A 21,886-nucleotide genomic window follows, 5' to 3' on the forward strand; every position below is an offset into this window, starting at 1 on the left:
TGTGAAGGAGTTTTGTTTCTTAGGCCCATCAAGCTTAGAGTTGCTGGAACGTAATTACATAAAAGTGGTGTACTTGGACCTAGGTTGGAACAGCCTTCACAGTAGGTAATTTACCCTTCTATTAAGTCAAAACAATTCTCACATTTATCTGTGGCTCAACGTTAACTCTAAGGAGGTGGTAGGGGGAAATCAGTGTTTTTTTTTTTTTTATTTTAAAAATGTTATGTCCTTTCATTTCATTATGTTGTAAATATAATGGTTAGTCATCGACACACTTAAATGTAAATATAAATTTCAGCTCTGAGGGGTAATTTACAGTAAGGATATGATCTTTATAATCTCTTTTTCTAAATTTGGAGACTTGTGAAAACCTTCACATGACAGGGAACTATGATTCTCTACTCATTCAGTTATCGATGTCTGTCTTTTGAGGCTTCCTCTAGGGAAAAAGGTTACGTTGTTCTTGGATACTCTGCAGGTGCTGACATAATTAATGTTGTCTTATTAAAGGCTTATTGTGTCTACTTTTTCAAATGGCAACTTTTCCTTGTTCTGCTAAAAAAAATTTTTTCTTTGCTTTATTGATATAGCTAGGTATTTTGTAGACCAGCTTAACCCAAGTCAAGATCCTTACAGGGAGTAGTGAGCATTCTATAATTCGGCCTGTTTAATATCACATTTATTTAATTGTATAAGTATTACATTGTCACTGGAAGAAAATGAGAATATCCATAGGAAAAAAGCACCAGATAATGTCTATAATGTTTTGGTTTATATCGAGAGTGAAATAAATATTTAACAACCAATAAGATACAGGCACCAACTAATCAGAATGAACTCTGGCAAAAAAAAAAAAAAAAAAAAAAGAATGAACTCTGGCCTTACATAACATACTGTCTGGTTAAAATTGGTCTTGGGTTGTATCCCTCTGGGTGTTTTACCATTTATAGACATGCTATATATACATCTTGAACAATCGGCTTTATTACCATGTCTCCCCTATCCCCATAAAGTGTTTGTAGGCTGATTCTACCAACTAAATCTATATATGAGAAATAGAAGTTGAGTCCACAGAATTGAAAAATAAGATTATTTATTTGTGAATTACCTTTTGACTTATCTTTTTAAACATATAATGAAGATTTCCAGTTAGTAAATGTAAGGTGACATGTACATCCTTTTAAAAGCAGAGCACATTTTAGGCAAAGAAGTTTAGTCTTGCAGATTATCTTCTTCCCTCTTGTTCCTACTGGGCTTTCCCATTTGAAGTCAGTGGGAGTCCAGAGCTTGCTTCTCATTTCCCTCCAAGCCCCCTGCCACTGAAGAAGAAAGAAAAGAGAAGGAAAAAATTGAATTCAGAAATCTCTAACTATATAAAATTATTCATCATTTGAGCTAATTTATGAAAGGCATGTTGATGCCATTAATGACAATGAAATGTGAAATCAAGGTCCATGAAAGAAGCACATGATTTAAACAGCTTGAATATTATCCCTAAATCTGCCCATGATTATAAATTAGAAGATATACAATATCATTAACAACCTTGATGGTTAACCTTTTGCTATATCAGAACATGAAAATATATAATTAAGGTATTCTTTTGAAGCCATATGAATGCATTAGATTACTTTGAGTCTGTGGTTATTTTAGTTATAGGTGATCATCAATATCATAAATCTCTTATCTGTAGAATGAAAGGTTTGGACTAGCTATATCCAAGAGTCCTCCTAGCGTGCTCATTCCATAATTGTATATTAATAACCTTTACAGTGAAGCCAGTAATGTTTGGCTTATGCTTTAGATTTGCAAAACCTCTTCACAACTCTCCATGTAATAATTCCAGAAATTTCACCATCTTGTGAATGAGGAGTTTGGTAGATGTTGGATGGTACAGAAAGAAGGCAGTAGGGAAAGACTGACGAGTCTTTCCTTCCAGGTTTCTGGAAACCCAAATTGGCAACTAGTCCGCATCTCCTGAAGGTGGGTCAGTAAAGGGTGAGAGGAGGATGTGGATGTTGTTGGTGATTATTGCCTAGGAAGACACTGCCTTCTAGATCATGGCTTTGGCCCGGTGAGGATTACTTTTCCTGCCATATTTTCACACCCCTGTCATATGTGGCCAAAGAATCTAGGCCACAGCACTGCATAATTGCATGTTTTGAATAGATGTTCTTTATTTTGACTGTGACCTATGGGGAAATATTTGCCGTGGTGGATTATTTATTTATTGGCTTATTTTTGTACCTGTTGCTATAGTTTACTGAAAGCCTACTAAATTAGGGGCCACTGTGAGAAGGAGCATCAACATGAGTCAGAAGACTCCTACATGAGCATTTCCTGGTCTAGTCCTAGGTCTACCCCTCACTGGTAATTGGGCTGGTGATTGTATTATTTATTTATTTTTATTTTTATTTTTATTTTTATTTTTATTTTTATTTTTATTTATTTATTATTATTATTTTTTTTTTTGGTGATTGTATTTTATAGTTCACCAAAAGCATGCACAGATCTTAAATATTGATTATGGTATGCTGAAATAAGATATTATATGAGTAATAAGGTATCGTATGATTATTAGTTAGACCTGAGCACTCAGGCCTGAATTGAGTTTTGTTTAATGGAACATCCACAAAATAGATGAGAGGTATGATGATGATGATGATGATGATGATGATAATTATAATGCACAGATGATAATAATAAGCCAGTCCTTATTGAACATGTAGTATATGTATAGAAGTCATACACATGGATTCTGGAGACAGATGGCCTTAGTTCAGTTCCCAGCTCAGCCTCTTGCTAACCATATGACTTTGGCAAGTCACTTAGTCTTTCTGTGCTTCAGTCTCTTCATCTATAAAAATGGGACCATAGTAGTACCTATCAATCCAGATTGTTGTGAGGAGCATATTAATGTGAAGCACTTAAGAGAGCCCTCGGCATACACTACACGTTCAAATTTTCCAAAATCATAAAAATGAAAGATAAGAACTAGTTAACAGTTGAAAGTGAAGTAGAAATATGCATTATGGCCAAGTTCTTCTGTAAACTTATAAACCCAAAATATGCAAATTCATGAAACCAAGTTTCCTGGTTCTGTTTTTTAATTATATATTTTTTATCTGAATGCCCTGCCATAAAATAATCACATTTTAAAATAACCCTTATTAAGATTTAAAACATCAAATTTTGGGCAGCCCCGGTGGCACAGCGGTTTAGCGCCGCCTGCAGCCTGGGGTGTGATCCTGGAGACCCGGGATCGAGTCCCACGTCGGGCTCCCTGCATGGAGCCTGCTTCTCTCTCTGCCTGTGTCTCTGCCTCTCTTTCGCTCTCTCTGAATAAATAAATAAATCTTTAAAAAAAAATAAAACATCAAATTTTAAGCCTTACATATTTAATAATTGAGAATAAGCTAGTTTTTTACTTAACCGTGTCATATGTAGCATCTCTTACATTGTAAACACTAAAAATTTACCATAGTTTTTGCATGTCTAGATTACTAAACTCAATAAAACTTATTCCAGTTTACTACAGTGTTCTTAATTTTATAGTATCTATTTTCTATCATTTATTCATTTATCCCTTTCCTCTCTCCTTCTTTCCTGATTTTATTATTCTGGTATTTGAGTGTTTGATGTATTAGAAGGCCTTCACCTTGGCCGTCTTTGAAAACATAGAGATTAGCCATTATTATTATGTTCTCTCTCTCTCTCCCTCGAAATTCTCTCCTCCAATAAAAGCAGAAATGTTGCTGGAGAAGATTGTAATGGACGTTACTTGTTGGGCATTATTCCCAAAGAAACCATCATGAAACCATAGGATTCTCCTCAATTTGGAAATAATCACCCACAAGTCATTTTCATTTTATTAAATTATATACTCTACTAGTGGTGACTCCCAGTTCTGGGTTGGGTGATTGGTAAGAAGCAAAATTATGACTTCATCACTTCCTCCGAGATGGATAGATCTCACATCTCCTTCTGGCCCCAAGTGTCTCCACTGTAACCTTGAAGTGATTGCATCTCATCTTCTGATTAGGATGCCATCAATTTGTACGCATACACACGCATATGTAGTGTGGACAAAGATGACAAAAAAGGAAAAATTCACAGCATTTTGCCTCTTCTGGCTTCACCAAACTCTGCTATGGTAATCATTTCAGATTCTGGTGCTTTCTTGGCTTTCTAAACCATGTTTACCTAAGACAGTGAAGGTCATTTATTTTCATATCTGTTGTCGCATGGTACTTTGGAAGGGCTAGTGTTTTCCATTTATTTGTGACTACTGTTAATCATTACAAAATCTTATTATTACTGCCCATATATAAATCAGGAAAACAAATTTGATTTCTAGCATTTTAATGTGCTTAAAAAAATTCATGAATAGAGGAAACTTCTTATGCAAATATAAGCAGCTGACAGAGAATAAATATGGGCACAAACTCTTGCTATTATAATCATCTTTTGACCTCAGCCACCCTTTGTATAGCCCAAGTAATGACTGTTTGATATTTATTATAAAGCATATTAAATTTCTTGATTAACTGAACCTTTCATTCCTCTTTTTTGTTTCATGTAGCAGTGAAAATAGATTGTTCTATTATCATTCTTGCCAGGAAATTTATAAAATGTATAAAATTATTCATAAATGTATTTTAAACTGGAGACATATTAATGTATTATTGGGTGTACTGAGCAGAAAACATTTCTTTTCACATTTGAATGGCAGGCACATGATTATAAATTCGCTTCCTACTGAATATTAATCATCAGCTCCATATGGCCAGTGGATAAAACTCTGAGAGGCACAAGCAGGAGATGTAAATTCTTACCCTCATCATAAGCTTTTTATGTGATTTTGCTTAATATTTAAAATAGACTGAGTGACCTTTGAAATTTAAAAAAAAAAAAAGTCATTCCTCCAGAGAAGTCCAAGGGCAATATGGTCTCAAGATGGGTTATTACTCCTTCCACTCGCCTCTTGGCTTCTGTGGTCTGGACTCCCTTGGGCTTCCTCCATCTGACTGTTCCTTCTTGGTTTCCTGTTTCCTCTCTGCTCTGCTTCAAACACTGGTGTTACTTAGAGTACCAACCTCGGTCCACTTCTGTTTTTGCCCATGTTTTCTCAGGGCTTGCTCATTCACGCTTGTGGTTTAGGGGTTCTGGCCTGTTCTTGGATTCTAGACCACCCTGTAGGATGTTTCCCCTGAGATGCCTCTATTCTGTGCTTTCTTCTTTCTCCACTGTTACTCCCACTCCACTTGTCCTGTGACCTCCTCAGTGGGTTGACTGATGACTCCCCAGAACTCAGCAAGGCACTGGCATCAAGTAGGCGCTCAGAATATGCTCAGTGATTTAATGTTCACAGTTGAACTCATGGTCTTTCTGTGTCTAACACACACACAGTGACAAACACCTCTCTCTTCCTGCGTTCTCTTTCTCAGTGAATGGCATCCAGCATCCAATTTCCCCTCCCTCCTCTTTCTTCTCACACCCTCTGGTGCTGCCTTTTCTGCACATCCAGTCCTTTACCTTCTATCTCCTGTGTTTCTGAATCCAGTCTGTCCCTGCACTACCCTGGTCCTTGGCGTTCCTGTCTCTCACCTGGACTGTGGCTGTATCTCTCCATTTGTATTCCGGGCTTCCAATCTTGTCCTCTCAAATCCATCCTTCTTCATGCTGTTGCCAGATTAATCTGAAGAAAACTGCAAACTTTACCAAGACTCCAGAAAGACAGATAAAGGCCAAGGGTTTTCTGTGCTCCCATATGAGGCAATGCTCATTAAGTGTTTATGCTTCGTAGGTTTGTTTTTTTCAGTTTACTACAGTGCTCCTCAAGAACCCAAAGGGAGTTTTCTGAGACAACTGGACAAAGTGATTCACTTGTCTTATAAAATAAACGTGTGAGAATAAATAAGAAAAATTGTAGTGTAAGATCGTCGCCCTTGCAGTAAGAAAACTTGGCATTGAATCTCAGCTCTGGTATGAGCTGTGCGGTCTTCTACAGCTTTCCCCTGCCCTTCACTGTGTCTTCTTCTTTAAAATGGCATTACAACAGAAACTACCTCTAAGAATTTTTGTGAGGAGGTTTCAACGACGTAGTGATAGAAAAAAAAGTCATTCCTCCAGAGAAATCCAAGGGCAATATGGTCTCAGGATGCCTGTAGTGTATTTATTGGCACAGTGTCTGGTACCTAGCAAATGCTTAATAAATATTAGAATCAAAAGAACATGAAAACCATAGCTACATACATGTAAATGGAGATGAAAGAATAATAATAGTGGTTGTCTCAATATGGTGGGGGTTACAGATTTTTCTTGTTTGTGCCTTTTCTCCTTTTTCCATAGCTATCATTTATTACTTTTTAAATAGAACTCTTTCAGTGACTTCCCTCCTTTAGACAATGAATCCAGGTTCCCTCACACTTCATTCACTGCCCTCTGTAACCTCATTTCTGCTCTACTTCACTCTTCTCATCGATTATGACTTCTTCCTGTCTACCTTTGTGGTCACCAAGAATCCTGAATTACCTTATTCCTTTTATGCATGGTTTCCCGCCTGCATGCCTTGCTCTCTCCTCTGTCTATAATGCCCAGTCCTAACTTTGTCTTATTCACAGTCACTTCTCTTTTAAGATTTAGCTTAAAATGACTCATCAGTTTGAGCTTTAGGAACACTGTGTTTAAAGTATTTGCACCCGTGTCTATTTTCCTCAATGGAATGTTCTTCTCCTGAATGAGGACTTTGCTAGAAGCTAGAAATAAAAGATGATCAAGTTATAGCCCATGCCCTCAGGTTGCTTATAATTAGCAGGAGGAGGAAAGCATGAAAACACATGAAGGTGGTAAATATTGTAGGATCTCTGATACAAGGACCTGCAGAATTCAGCAGGGCAGAAAGAAGGGTGCAGTTAGTCCCTCTTGGGGGAAGGGGCAGTGGTAAATTAGAGTGAAGGGTTCGTGAATGTTTTCATTCAAGAGGCTGATGCTTAAGTGGCTGAAGAGGCATTTTCTGGGCAGGTAACATGGAGACGAGTGTTCTAGGCTGGGTGTGTGGGACAGTGATGACAAGTTGAGTTTGAGGTGGGTCTTCATGGTGCCTGACACAGGGTAGAAGCTCAAAAACATTCAAACTGAACAGTAGGCCCCCTCCTGGTATCCCTGTGAGTCAGGAGTTTCTGCATCCCTAGAAGTTGTATTGTGTAAAAAACAGAATGTTTTATGTTTATGTGCTTCTGAGGATTTTTCTGAGGAGAGCAATCCTTGAATTTCACTGGATTTTCCCAGAGCTGCATGGTCTATGAGAGGTTTAAAAGCACTCTTGGCCAATACCATACCACTGGAAGTGGATGAGGTAAGGGGTGGCAGATGGAAAATGGTTTGCAGATACGCTGTTCCCAGCAGCAGCTGATGGCCATGCCCCTGGCATCTCCAGGGCTGTCACCTGCCAGAGCCACTGTGACGGCCTGGGCACAGCGGCACTTCTGGTACTGGGTCCACGTACCCTTTTCTAGCTCCTTTCACCAAGCAGGCTCACTCCTGTCTCTTTGTTTGTTCCCACTAAGTCATGACAGTGTTCTTTCCCTGAGACTCAGAGCAACTCTCCAGGGCAGGAAACATTATGGGGTTGAAAGACTGGGGAGAGAATGGAAGCACCATATGTTTTATTCTGAAAATAGAGTAAGGAGGTGAATATGTGAGAACAAGAAAGCAAATACAGTAACCAGAGCCATTTGGTGGCAATGGTATTAAATCGACTGCATTAAAAGACTGCAATGGCATTAACCCCCCAGAGACACTGTAGGTCAGCTCATTCATTCCTCAGCGCCGGCCGGTAAAGAGATGTATGAGTTATCCAACTCCGAGAATCCTGCCTGGGCAGAGCCGGCATCCTTCTCCTCCCCTGCCCTCTGTGCAGCTATAATAATACCCTCTCTATACCTTTGTTCTAGAACATATTGCAACACGGTGTAATTGTTGGTATTCTTTTCTTTCATGAGGCATGACTAGCTTAGTTTTTTTTTTTTTTTAAGATTTTATTTATTTATTCATGAGACAGAGAGAGAGAGAGAGAGAGAGGCAGAGACATAGGCAGAGAGAGAGAAGCAGGCTCCATGCAGGGAGCCCGATGTGGGACTCGATCCGGGATTCCAGGATCAGGCCCTGGGCTGAAGGCAGGCACTCAACCGCTGAGCCACCCAGGCGTCCCTGACTAGCTTAGTTTTGAATGCCTGGCATGTAGTGCTGGGCTCGGTACATGTTTATTGGAAGAATGAACTTGAGCTTTCTAGCCTGAAGGTGGTGGAGTTCACGGTTTAGTCTACACATACACACAAAAAAAAACCCCATACAGCTGAAGATTTCCATTACCCTTTGCCTAAGGAGGTACTCAAGAGCTAATCAAGGAAGGGGGCAGGTCTTTTGCTAAGACTGGCTGCTCTTTGGAAGGGAGGGATTTGGTGCAGTGTGGAATCTGATGCAATATCAGATGCTATCAGCTTGCTAAACAGTTTTGGTAACCACAGGCAAAGCAAAGGGCAAAGGTAACTGGAGCAGACATTGAGGGCACCATTGGTCACACTTGGATCTGTCTCAGGAGTACCCACACGCCCTCATCTGTTTCCCAAAGTCAAGTAACCTTCAGAAGCATAATGATTATGCAGTTGTATTTTTCAAAGCTCAGCACTGGGATTCATGAAGCGAGCTCCCACCTTGCATGATGCTCAGCCCTGTGCAGAAGCTTCAGAGGATCCCCAGCTAACAGAATGGGGGCAGGGAGCTTGAAGAGCTCAGGAAGAGGGCTCAGGAGAGTCACAGATGCGTTTAAAGGAATGGAAGATTTAAAAATTAGAATGTTAAAGAAGAAACAGAAGGGTGGTTCCATGGTCTCAGGCCCGCAGAGAGCAGTGATTAATATTTTCCAATTACTGGGGAACAAAGAACAGGAAAATTGTTTTGAACCGTATCCTGAGGGCTTCTGAACTGATGGAGTGAATTAGAAGATTATTGAAAATATCTCCTTATATCCCTATCATGTTAACCTTATTAGTTATAGATAGATGGTCATTTTAAGCATTTAAGTCATTTACACCGTTGCTCCCCCAGATTAGACACTCACTCTCAAGGAGGAGAGGAAAAGAAACCAGGCAGCGGTACTGACTGAGCATCTCCTGACAGCAGGCCCTGGGTTTTCCTACGTCTCTGATTTACAACCATCGTACTGTGTAACACCTGAGAGGATAGGTATCATCATCTCCATGTGTTTGCGGGGAGACTGAGGCCAGGGGCACTCAAGATGACAATTGTAGGTGGCAGTCCGAGGACTATGTTATATGTTACTTTAGTACTGAGTCTCTGTGACTCCAAAGGCCTTTTTCAAATTCATCTGTGAAATGCAGTGGATCTAGTGTTTACTGAAGCTGCCTGGATGCCTCATCCTCTATGAAGAGTTCCAGACTGGCCTGCCCCAGGTCCTGAAAACCTTCACCGCAGAACAACTGTACGTTTGCTCCAGTCTGGCATTTATATATCCAAAACACCATCTATTGCTACCTGTCAGCCTGGGCAAAGCATACTCAGGGAGGAGCCAGTCTGTAATGCATGCTTTCTGGCACAGCAATAAGTAAAAGAATACATTTCAATATAATAAATATAAAATTTTAACTCCGGTGGCATGCCTTTGGGTCATGTCCGCAGTGAAGGCAAACACAGGAGGCATGTGGTACGTAAGTACATCAAGGATCTTAGCAAGGTGAATGATTCCCATCTAAATTAAACCTGCTGGTAACCAAACCTTCCTATCCCTGACACCTGCTGTGCCATGTCTTTTTCTCATTGTGTGCATTATACATGGGCAATTTTGGAAAAATAAAACTGTAAGTAAAACAAAAAACACCCATAGCTCTACCACCCTCAGAGAAGCCAAACACGAATACCCTAGTATGCCGCTTTCTAGCCTTTCAGAAATACCGAAGTAATTTCACATGACTTAGACATCTGCTACCCTGTCTTTTTATGTAACTTGCCTCATAAGCATTCCCTAATATTTATTTTTTTCTTCATTGTGGTAAAATATACATAATCTAAAACTAGCCATTTTATCCATTTTCAAATGTATAGTTCAGGGGCATCGTGTACAGTCAGAGTGTTATGTAACCATCACTGCTGTGCATCTCCAGAACTTTTTCATCCTTGGCATTCTCTATACTTAAAAATGCTTCAAAAACTGTACTTAATAGCTGCATAATATCCAACCATATAGAATTTACTTGAAAGAATTTACTAGGAAACACTCAACAAATACTTACTTTGTGCTCACTACGAGGTAGATTTTATGGCTAATTGCCCTCTTGGACTTTACGTCTGGCGAAGGAAGTGGCCGTGAGGGGGCAGGCAGTTGGGGTCCTGCAGAGGGGTAAGCACAGGGGCTTTAGGGGTGCACATAGGAAGACAGCCTAACTTGATGTATAATTTACATACTCTTTCCCTGATTATTGTAGATCTAGCTTGTAGATTTTTTTTTTTTTTGCTATTGGAAATAGTGTTGTGAGATATTTATAGGTATAAATATTTTTTTGCATTCAGATTATTTTACGAAGATTTTGAAAAGTGGAATTATTGTGCTCATTGCAACAGGGCAGCGCGAGGTGTTCTTTTAGAGCACTGGTTATTGTTAACCCACTGTGCCATTCTCCAGGTTAGGAACTGCCACCCAACATTTCCATTGACTGTTACATCTTGTGAGCTCTACTAATTTCTTAAAACAAACCTCTCTCTAATTTGTAGGATAGTGTGCAGAGTTGGGGCTGAGGAATGAGTGTATCGGACTGGGAAGAACTAGGGAGGGCAGGGGCAAAGGGACCGTGGCCGAGGCTGACATTATGTCACAGGTGACATTTGAACTGTCCAGCTGGTTGTACTGGTATCAGAGGCCTTGGTTGGACTCCTGCTTTAGAGCTGTGCTCTGTGTGCATGCTTGCTGTCAAGAGTTTGGCTCCCTTCTGTGAAAATTCCAGACTCGTGAACTTGAGGCTCATTGGGAAATAAAAGAAGCCTATGGAAAACAAAATATCAGTTTATCAGCTAAACGGAAACTTCTGGTCTATTATCAGAGCTGGAAGAGTCTTTGGATATCATAGAATCTTCCCTGTTCAGACTGCAGATGAAGATTCTGAGGGTTAGAACTTTAAGAAACATTCTGAAGGAAACCAGTAGGGTGGATAAAGAAGAGGGATTTAAATTCCTTTCTCTCAATTTATCTTGTTCCTCCAAAACCTGTCCCATGTTGTCTTAACCTTTGTTCTTATCCTTGTGGGGATTCTTTTCTTCTATCTCGTGAATTCCCGGTTTTGTGTTCTGGTGTGTCCTTCTAAGATGCTATTCATTTTCAGTGTTGAATGCGTGTACGTGCTGGCTAATGTCTATCCACAGTCATCACGTTATGCTGCTGTGTTTGCCTTCCTTACTCTATGTCGGTCTTGGCCTACTAATTTGTTTGACTGCTGACTGCTGTCTTCATCTTGGCCTCCTTTTTTATCGAAAAGTGTTGACTCTGGCGAACAGTAACAAGTTAGGTTTTATTTCACTCCCTTTGTCTTAGTCCTTTTAGGTAATTTTGTTGGGTTTTGGTTTTTTATTAATGTTAACAAGTCATACACCCTCCAGCGATGTAGGAAGTGTGGAAATCCGGTCTGGGGCCAAAGAGCAAACAGTTTTTAAATCATTAATGTTGGGACGCCTGGGTGGCTCAGCCGTTGAGCATCTGCCTTTGGCTCAGGGCATGCTCCTGGAGTCCCGGGATCGGGTCCCACGTTGGGCTCCCTGCATGAGCCTGCTTCTCCTCCCTCTTCCTGTCTCTGCCTCTCTCTGTGTCTCCCATGAATAAATAAATAAAATATTTTTTAAAAAAAAACATTAATGTTGAGAATCGTTAATGTTGATTGTTAATAAGATCTTAAATGTTTAGAATAGGAATATTAGCACAGATCTCTGATGTATATATTTTATAATGACTGATAGCTAATGATTAGTTGCTAAAGCTTTACCATGGACACACATCTATATATTTATGTAAATGTGCATATATTTTTTATGTATAGCCAACCTTCTAAGGTCAAATTTATAAAAAAGTTAGCATTGCTTTGTGTTAGACAAAGTGCCATTATCTTGAGCAGAGCTTCATATCTACATAATGACTCTAAATAAAGGGCCATCAGCCCCCTGATAATAATTAGGAAAAGGAACTTGAAAAGCCAGGGCATCAAATTTGGTCTAAGGCTGTCAGCCCCAGTATGAAGTGATTATTATGCAGTTGGAAAATCCTGTCGCTTAGATTCTAAACAATTTCTGGTAATCAGTACCTCAGAATAATTCACAGAGTTATCAGGTTCTTTCATTTATGAGAGAAAGGAACAATTCCTCATTTATCTTAAGTCTTTTATGTTGGCAATTCTATCCTTAATTAAAAAGGCATTGGCATTTTCATTATGAAAATGGTTTTCCTGGATTTATAGCTGAGTCCATTAATTTAGTGTTTTGAAACTGATTGGCATTAGCCTGTTAGTTACTTTTATACAAAAACAACTTAAAAATCGATTTTGAAGTGTCTCGATTTTAAAGACCATTTCACACATGTGTTCCTCTTGGGTCTACTGGATCGATGTATTAAGTTCTGAAGAACTAGGGAATAAATATAGCACACTCCACTTCCAAAAAAGACGATAGCCATTATCACTCTGTTTAAGGCACTTGAGAGCCTAAGGAGACATACCCTGGCTCTGTACTCCGCCTTTGTTCTCTCATTTTCTTCTATATTCTCCAGGGTGGAAAAATAATGATGATAATGGCAATTATATTTTCTTAAGTGCTTATTGTCAGGCCATGTGTTACATCCCATTTAGCATTCATAACAGTCTTATGACACCCATTTTACACACTGGGAAGCTGAAACTCCCCAACAGATCACCTGCTTAACCCCTTGATACCACTTAATTGATTCTTTTCATTTCCCTACCACCTCTTTCCATTCTGCACATTATTCCTGGTCCTTTCTGTGTTCTCTATAACATCCTCCTTCAGAAACACCTTCTAAGAGTCCTGACTGCATAGAAGTAAAGCCCAAACTTCAACATATATCAATGGGTTGGTTGATCCCAACTTCTCTAATGTCACACCCTGCACTTCTCTAATGTCACACCTCTTTACACGAACCTGCACTATAAACCTACAGAGGGTGAGCGAGCATACTGTGTACTTTGCCACCTGTTTCTCCTGCCTCAGCACTGGCAAATGCCTGTTATTTGCCAGGTACTCTGTTAGGATCTTCGCTACAGCTCTTGTCTTTAAAACTTGAACTAGTAGCAAGATAGATGTGGACATTGAAGCAGGAGAGCGAGGGTCTTGTCTCACGGAGTCAAAGAATGAATCTCTTGGACAAAGGAGAGTAAAGCAATAGAAGTTCATTAAGTCAGGATACAGAGAAAGCTCTCAGAAGTGAGAGGGGTCCCGACTGGGTTGCCACTGGGGGCTTGTAGGGTTGGTCTTTTACTGAAAGCCAACCAGGGTATCTAAATCCTTTTTTTTTAACATCCTCATTTTATTTTATTTTTTTCATTGGAGTTCAATTTGCCAACATATAGCATATCACCCAATGCTCATCCCATCAAGTGCCCCCTCAGTGCCCATCCCCCGGTCACCCCATCCCCCTGCCCATCCCCCTGCCCACCTCCCTTTCCACCACCCCTTGTTCGTTTCCCAGAGTTAGGAGTCTCTCATTTTCTGTCATCATCACTGATATTTTCACTCATTTTCTCTCCTTTCCCCTTTATTCCTTTTCACTATTTTTTATATTCCCCAAATGAATGAAACCATATGATGATTGTCCTTCCTTCTCGGATTGACTTACTTCACTCAGCATAATACCCTCTAGTTCCATCCATGTAGAAGCAAATGGTGGGTATTTTTCATTTCTGAGTAATATTCTATTGTATACATAGACCACATTCATCTTTCGATGGACACCGAGGCTCCTTCCACAGTTTGGCTATTGTGGACATTGCTGCTATAAACATTGGGGTGCAGGTGTCCCGGCGTTTCACTGCATCTGCATCTTTGGGGTAAATCCCCAGCAGTGCAATTGCTGGGTCATAGGACAGATCTATTTTTAACTCTTTGAGGAACCTCCACACAGTTTTCCAGAGTGGCTGCACCAGTTCACATGCAGAAGAATGAAACTAGACCACTCTCTTGCACCATACACAAAGATAAACTCAAAATGGATGAAAGATCTAAATGTGAGACTAGAATCCATCAAAATTTTAGAGGAGAACACATCCTTTTTGAACTTGGCCACAGCAACTTCTTGCAAAATACTTCTATGAAGGCAAGGGAAACCAGCAAAAATGAACTATTGGGACTTAATCGGATCAAAAGCTTCTGCACAGCAAAAGAAACAGTCAACAAAACTAAAAGACAACCTACAGAATGGGAGAAGATATTTGCCAATGACGTATCAGATAAAGGGCTAGTATCCAAGATCTAGAAAGAACTTATTTTTTTTTTAATATTTTTTTTCAATTTTTATTTATTTATGATAGTCACAGAGAGAGAGAGAGAGAGGCAGAGACACAGGCAGAGGGAGAAGCAGGCTCCATGCACCGGGAGCCCGACGTGGGATTCGATCCCGGGTCTCCAGGATCGCGCCCTGGGCCAAAGGCAGGCGCCAAACCGCTGCGCCACCCAGGGATCCCCTAGAAAGAACTTATTAAACTCAACAGCAGAGAAACAAACAATCCAATCATGAAATGGGCAAAAGACATGAACAGAAATTTCAAAGAGGAAGACATAGACATGGCCAACAAGCAGATGAGAAAATGTTCCGCATCACTTGCCATCAGGGAAATACAAATCAAAACCACAATGAGATACCACCTCACACCAGTGAGAGTGGTGAAAATTAACAAGGCAGGAAACAACAAATGTTGGAGAGGATGTGGAGAAAGGGGGAACCCTCTTGCACTGTTGGTGGGAATGTGAACTTTTAACATATCTATTGATATCATCATCTGAGTAAGGACTAGAGATGACACCTTCGAAGGCTTACTTCCTTTTTGGGTCCCGTAATTCTTTGTTGGTCACAAGTAGCTGTTGTAACATGACACCATCTCTGACACCTAGGACAGGATGCCCTCGTTTGTTTCTGTGTGGTTTCCTTCCATCTCCACATTTTTGGGATTTTTGTGAGCCTTATTCCTTGGCCCCCTACCTAGCCCTGCCTGTCCCTTACTTAAACATAAATCATTTCACTTTTACCTATCTAATCCCAGATTGGTTTAGAGCTTTTGCCCTTGGTGAAAGTTTTCCTAACCATTCAAGGTAAAAGTTGATTCCACATTCCTCTGACTGCAGCTGAATTGACTGATAAATACCGTATATTTATCTTCAAGTTTTGATCATATTTTCATGTGCCTGGGTCTTAACCCACTTCTAGGTTACAGATTCCATAGGCAAAGTCTGACTTTAATGTATCTTTGATTTCTTTTTTTTTTTTTTTTAAGATTTTATTTATTTATCCACGAGAGACACAGAGAGAGGCAGAGACACAGGCAGAGGGAGAAGCAGGCTCCATGCAGGGAGCCTGATGTGGGACTCGATCCCGGGTCTCCAGGATCATGCCCTGGGCTGAAGGCGGCTCTAAACCACTGAGCCACCCAGGCTGCCCATATCTTTGATTTCTAAACTCTATTTTAAAAGGAAGGATTAATTTGTAAAAATATGTAACATGCCATAAAGAAATTTTAGCATTGGCTGGGGCACCTGGGTGGCTCCATCCCTCGAGCATCTGACTCTTGGTTTCAGCTCTGGTCATGATCTTGGGGCTTCAGGGGCTCCTTGTTCAGCGGGGATTGGATTCTGCCAAGGATTCTCTCTCCTGCTATCCCTGCCCCTCATTCGTGCCTGCACGCTCTCCCTCCCTCCCTCTCTCTCTCTCTTTCAAATAAATCTTTAAAAAGTAGCATTGGACTACCATATTTTTTAATATATTGCAATGTGGTCTGAGACCACATGTTTTAAAATATAAAAAATTAGGTTGGCACACAAATATGGCATGTCATTTGTTTTTCTGGATTTTTTAAAACCCTGGCACCAAGCTTTTCTCTTTTTTTAAAAATTGAATTAATAATATTACTGTGACACCTTCCCCTTCATTAGTTATTAGCACAGGAAGGAAGCCTTTTGAGCATAAGCCAGGCCTTTAAAAGACACTAATAAAAGATCTTGGTTGCTAGTACTTCAAGTTATGGGACTTGTTAAAAATGCCATGGAAAATAAATAAATTAATTAATTAATTAATTAATTTAAAAAAATGCCATGGAAAGTAAGTGGTGTGAGCAGACTGAGTCCTGACTCAGGAGGTAGGAAACCTGTTCTACTTCTGGCTCAAGTCACTGGGGGGGACTCTGATGTAGTCAGAAGCACAGTGAGCCCGGATTTCTTTGCCTTCCAAGTGACGCATCATAGCAGACGTGGTGGGTTATGGACACCTCAGATCCTTTCACGGGTGCCTTTCTCCTGGTTCTGATAGTAGAACTTCATCCATCTGTTTATAAATAGATAAATAGGCCAGGTGGCCAAACAACAGAAATTTATGTGCCCACAGCTCTGGAGGCTGGAAGTCCAAGGTTGAGGTGTTGGCACATTTGGTTTCTTCTGAGGCTTCTCTCCTGGGCTTGCAGCTGCCACCTTCTCTCTGTGTCCTCACGTGGTCCTTCCTCTGTGTTTGCACACCTCTTGGGGGGTGGTGGGGGGGAGGGTGTCTCTGTCCATAGTTCCTCTCAGGAGGACACCAGTCAGATTGGATTAGGGCCCATTCTAACTGCTGCATTTTCTTTCTTTCTTTCTTTCTTTCTTTCTTTCTTTCTTTCTTTCTTTCTTTCTTTCTTTCTTTCTTTCTCTTTTCTTTTCTTTTCTTTTCTTTATTTTAAAGATTTTATTTGAGAGAGCATGCATACGTACAAGAGAGAGCATGAGTAGGGGAGGGGCAGAGGGAGAAGCAGACTGAGAACCCACTGAGCCGCCCAGACACCCTAACTGCTGCATTCTGACCTCCTCCACCCCATTAAGGCTCATAGGATCACATGAGTTAAGGCTTCAACAAGTGAATTTTGAGGAGACTGCAGTTGCGCACACAACATCTATTTAAAATAACCTTCGTTTGTTTTAAATAGACTAGTATAAAGAAGAAACCGAAAATAGCCTCCCACCTAGTTAGTTAATGCCTATTGTTAAAGAGAGAGGGCTAAGTACATGAAAAGAGAATTCAAACTGTCTTCAGGAGTATAAAAGGAAAATTAACCCTCTCCTAGCCCCTTCCTTCCACAGGGAGGCAGCCTCTTTAAATACCTTGACACAGATGTTTACTGTGCAGAGTCCAGGTGCAGCTTTCTCAGGTCTTAATGCATCACACACAATACAGATCTCTCTGTATCTGCACACCCTCCAGATTAGCCTCTTAAATGAGGCCAATTGTATATGTTTTAGATGTAACTTGTGACCTATTATTCATGGGCATTTAGGTTGTTTCCAGGAACCCCCTCCACCTCCATTACAAACAGTGGAGTTGGACTCTCTTTAAGAACGCATTATGGAAAGAACAGTAATGAGCCACCTCATAAAAACAACTGGCATTTGATGTTGTGAAGACAGCCTTTTTCACTTTCCTGCTTATTGGCCCTTACCAGTTGCTGTGAAAGGTATTTCAGTCTTTCTTACCCTCCAGCACCTGACCGTAGGCATTGTAGGCCTTGGGCCTCCTAGGCCTGGGCCTCCTTCCTGCATAATGTGGAAGGAGAGGCTTCCCTCAGCAGCGTCAGGTCGTATCACGCAGCTGTCCTTTCTCTTCAGGAAGGAAGGTCTATCTGAATCATTAACAGGCAGAGACTATTTTTAGTTAAGTAAAACAGTTTTTCTTTTTTTTTTCCTTTTTTTTTTTTTTTTTTCTTAAGTAAAACAGTTTTTCTTGTAAGAGTCGCTGTTTCTCTGCCCACGATGGCATATGAATCCTTTCTGGCTGCTTCCACCCTTTGGAGAGGGGCCAGCTTCCTAATGGAATGTAAGCAGTCTTACTGCTAATCAAGATTTACAGCTGAAACCAGGATAACCTGGCCGCTCATTGGATTTAGCCGACTCTCCAAGCTAGCAGCAGCAGCTCTTCTGAGATTAAGTGCGGTGCAGAGGCCCCAGTCCTGTTCTCCAGGCCTCCTTCCTTCCTCAGGCCCGGCCTCTTAGCCACAGGTATCATCTGGCATCATCGTAGAAGCTGTGCCACAGTACAGATGTTCTCTGCTGAAGAATTACTTTCATTTCTGACTCATTTCAGGAAATGAGGCTGTCTATCAGAGGTGTTCTTCATTTTCAGACCCACGGAGAATTCATTTTCTCCTGGGATTTCTAACCACATGTGGGCAGTGCTTTATTTACCCAGATGTGAGAGAGAACAGTAATGAACAGCCCCTTTCTAAAGCAGGCCCAACTTCCCTGCCGAATCCAATGTGAAGACCCAGAGGAACTTATGCTCTTATTAATGTAAATATTTCTGAGGTTTTGGTTTTGTGATGCTTGTGGACATGCTGTGTGTATGGGCTTTGGTGCAGGAAAAATATAATTTAGCAGCAGATTTAAAAGGTAGTCTGGAGTGTTTCTAATTACTGTTTGTTTAGCTCACCATTGCCTTAATAAGTGGATTTAAGTAACCTTGGGGGTAGGGAATGTAATGTTCATATTATAGTCAGCCATGCAAATCAAATCCTAACTAAGTATTGCAGAGAACACACCATGGAGTCATTTTATACATATTCCATTGAATTTTAAATTTAGAACTGAGAGCCTTTTGGAATAGGCATTTTTCTACCTGTCAGGTGTCAGCGTGAATTATTCATGTGTCCAGGATCAACCCCACTGTGTGCTACAACCCCATTTAAAATCCATCCCTGGGGGCGCCTGGGTGGCTCAGCAGTTGAGCATCTGCCTTCGGCCCGGGGGGTGATCCTGGAGACCCGCAGGGAGCCTGATACTCCCTCTGCCTGTGTGTCTCTCATGAATAAATAAATAAAATATTAAAAAAAATAAATAAAATCCATCCCTGGCTTTGACATTCAGTTCCCCTTTTGATACAGAAGAGAGGCAGAAACTTAGCTTCTCTTCGCTTTCCCATCCTTCAATGGCTGTGATAGGAAATGGAAGGATTAAGAGGGCCTTGAACAGTGGTTCTCAACCTTGGCTGCTCTTTGGAAGCAGCCTGGGAACTTTAAAAAAATACTGATGTCTGGGTTCCACCCCCAGAGGTTCTGGCCTTGGCATTTTCAAAAGCTCCCCAGAGGGTGTTATTGACTACTTGGGGTTGAGAAGCACAGCCTTGGGAGACCTCACATCCCGTGGTTCCCCACTGCAGACTGGCATCACCTGGAAAGCTGTTGGAAGAAACACAGATGCCCCCCCAATTGAAACCGCATTTCTGGAGGAGGGAGCCAATATTTTTAGAAAGCTCCCAGAGGATTCTGATGTATAGCAAGGGCCAGGGTAAACTAACATAATCTAACCACCCAGTATCACAGATGAGAAGAAATGAGAACTTGAAAGGCCAGATGGCGTACTCAAGGATCCCAGTTGTTTCAGGAGCAGGTCTGGGACTCAGGTCTGACCCTCCTACCGGTTACTCTGCTGCCTGACGCCACCCTCTTTTATTTTGTCTGTTGTATTTATTGATGCTTCCTCATCCTTCAGGTGATGTTCCTGCCTCCAAAAGGCCTTTTCTGACTCCTCACCCATCCAGTCTGGGTAAGATGCCCTTCCTGTATATTTGAACAGCACCCCCAGCTCCCCTCTGCACTGTTAGCTCCAGGAGCACAAGACCCTTACCCTTCTCGTCGTTTCTATGACTTGCTGGCATGTTGTAGGATCCTAGATCGTTTGTTGAGTTGAAGCTCCCTGATTTTTTTTTTTTTTTTTATTCCTCTGTTAGTCTACATGGTTTGCTAAAAATAACCCATTTCTGTGTTAGCTTCCGAAAATAGCTTCTGATAGCAAAAGTAATTTCTCTTTGTAGGGCTCAATGTCCTGTGGGTCAAGATCTTATACACAAGGACTTCCCACCCCTATCCTCAGAACAGCGATTTTAGGAAGGGGGTAATTTTCAGGGGGCTTTTGATGCGAATGAAAACGAACTTTCTGTGAACTCACAAGTTGCTGAAGGTGCTTATAACATCCAGGGACTTTTGAATAACATACTTACAAGGGTGTATGGTAGAAATGGAAGGGGGTATGTGGTATTTACCTGAAGACAAAAAGTGGTATGAAGAAAATAATGCTAGTTCATGGAAATACGTTTTAAGGACTAAATTATCTCCTTTATCATACTGCATACACAACTCTGAACCACATTCTGTTAGCATAGATGAATGAAATCCTTTGGCTTCTCCGGAGTCATGTGTCTTTTCAATTCATATTGATTAATTCAATTTGGGTTCAATTGATTAAAAAAAACTATCAGTCGTTTTTTTGTTTTTTGTTTGTTTTTTTACTATTAGTCTTTTGTTGTCCCCATTGACTTAAAGATCATTCTTGATCAGTATCTTATTTTTATCTGAAAACTCTTTCCAAGTTTGCAGTATTTGTGTTTACTCTTAACGGCTGTACCAGAGATTTGTCTCAGGAAGGAGCCAGGCTGTACCAGCATCCCTTTAGCAGAGGTGGCCCGGAGGCCGCGCACAGGGGTAACAGGACATAGCTGTTTTCCTGTTTGGAAGATGCGAAGTTCTTGGAGCTTAAACTGGACTGAGCTGTAGGGTAAACATGAAGGTGATGGTGAGATGCTGCAGCCAGGAGAGAAGAATGACCAGAGTGTGCGGACTCACTCTGAAGTGTTAAGACATCATCGTTTCCTGCTTTACAATCAGGAAGGTGGCAGCGTGCAAGTGAGGCCACTGTGTGTTCGGGGGGATCTTCCTTAAGTATTCTTAGACATTTCAGGAGAAAACGAAGTCACGTAGCTGGAGGTCAAGGTAAAATATTTTAATATTAAAATACTTTTGTTTATTCCGTGGCATATAAAGCGCGAAGTTCGCATGACTTCTTTTTTAAGATGAAATATGAAATTTTAAAGAAGCACCTGGGTCCGGTCTCTCCTTTGCTGCTTTTTGGGTGAAAAAGGAACAGACCGGTGGAAAAAAAAACTTTTTGCTAAGTAACTCTATCATACTAATTTCAGAGGCCCGGCGGTACATTGTAGAAGAGAAGGGGGATGGGGGGGAGGAGGGTTTATTAACTATGTAAGACACAGTGTTCAGTGTCTCATGTTGTGCCATCAAATCTTTACGACTGCCTTGCAAATTAGCACTTACACGTGTTCACAGGTGAGTATATGTCTGTCTGTCTGTCTATCTATCTACCAACCCACTAGGAAGCAGAGCCAAAATTTAAATCCAGGTCTGTCTGATTCCAGGGTCCTTATAATTTTCTAACCAGCATGGCCTCTTACATCATGAGAGTGGAGAAATCTCCAGAAGAGAGTTTTACCATACTGGTAGAAGCGGACTGACTTTAGCTGTCCTTACAGTTGTTAGCATTAATAGGTTATAAGCTTCCGTGACACAGTTAAAAGCATTTCTTCATAATGTCCTCTAAAGTTCTGACTTAAAAAATGGCATGTTGTCATTGCAGTGACACTCAGAGTTCCAGTGTATTCATTGTCATGATTTAAAGAGGGGAAAAGGAATAGTCAGCAATGGCCATTTTGGGCCCAAACACTTAGAGCCCAAACACTCTAAGCCATCATGCATTTGACTTGAAGGAGGCAGCAAAGCAAAATGGTTGATAACTTGCACTTGGT

At 40.9% G+C, this 21,886-nt stretch overlaps 1 protein-coding gene and 1 long non-coding RNA gene across 3 annotated transcripts in view; one reads left to right on the plus strand and one right to left on the minus strand.

Annotated features, from left to right (window-relative positions):
• ANO6 (anoctamin 6) overlaps positions 1-21,886 on the plus strand; it is a 184,709-nt gene that overhangs the window by 24,316 nt on the left and 138,507 nt on the right. Inside the window, exon 2 of one of the 2 annotated variants that reach the window (XM_038577414.1) lies at positions 19,783-19,836. The exons of the other annotated variant lie outside the window; for it this stretch is intronic. Coding sequence (XP_038433342.1) covers positions 19,783-19,836 — 54 coding nt within the window. The remainder of the gene's footprint in view (positions 1-19,782; positions 19,837-21,886) is intronic. 2 annotated transcript variants of the gene reach the window in all.
• LOC119866393 lies at positions 1,077-19,982 on the minus strand. Its single transcript, XR_005380071.1, has 3 exons — positions 19,918-19,982; positions 10,311-10,407; positions 1,077-1,319 (listed from the first exon to the last, which is right to left on the minus strand). It is a non-coding gene; the product is annotated as an uncharacterized LOC119866393 (long non-coding RNA).

Source organism: Canis lupus, chromosome 27 (assembly GCF_011100685.1).
Source record: "Canis lupus familiaris isolate Mischka breed German Shepherd chromosome 27, alternate assembly UU_Cfam_GSD_1.0, whole genome shotgun sequence".
NCBI classification, from domain to species: domain Eukaryota; kingdom Metazoa; phylum Chordata; class Mammalia; order Carnivora; family Canidae; genus Canis; species Canis lupus.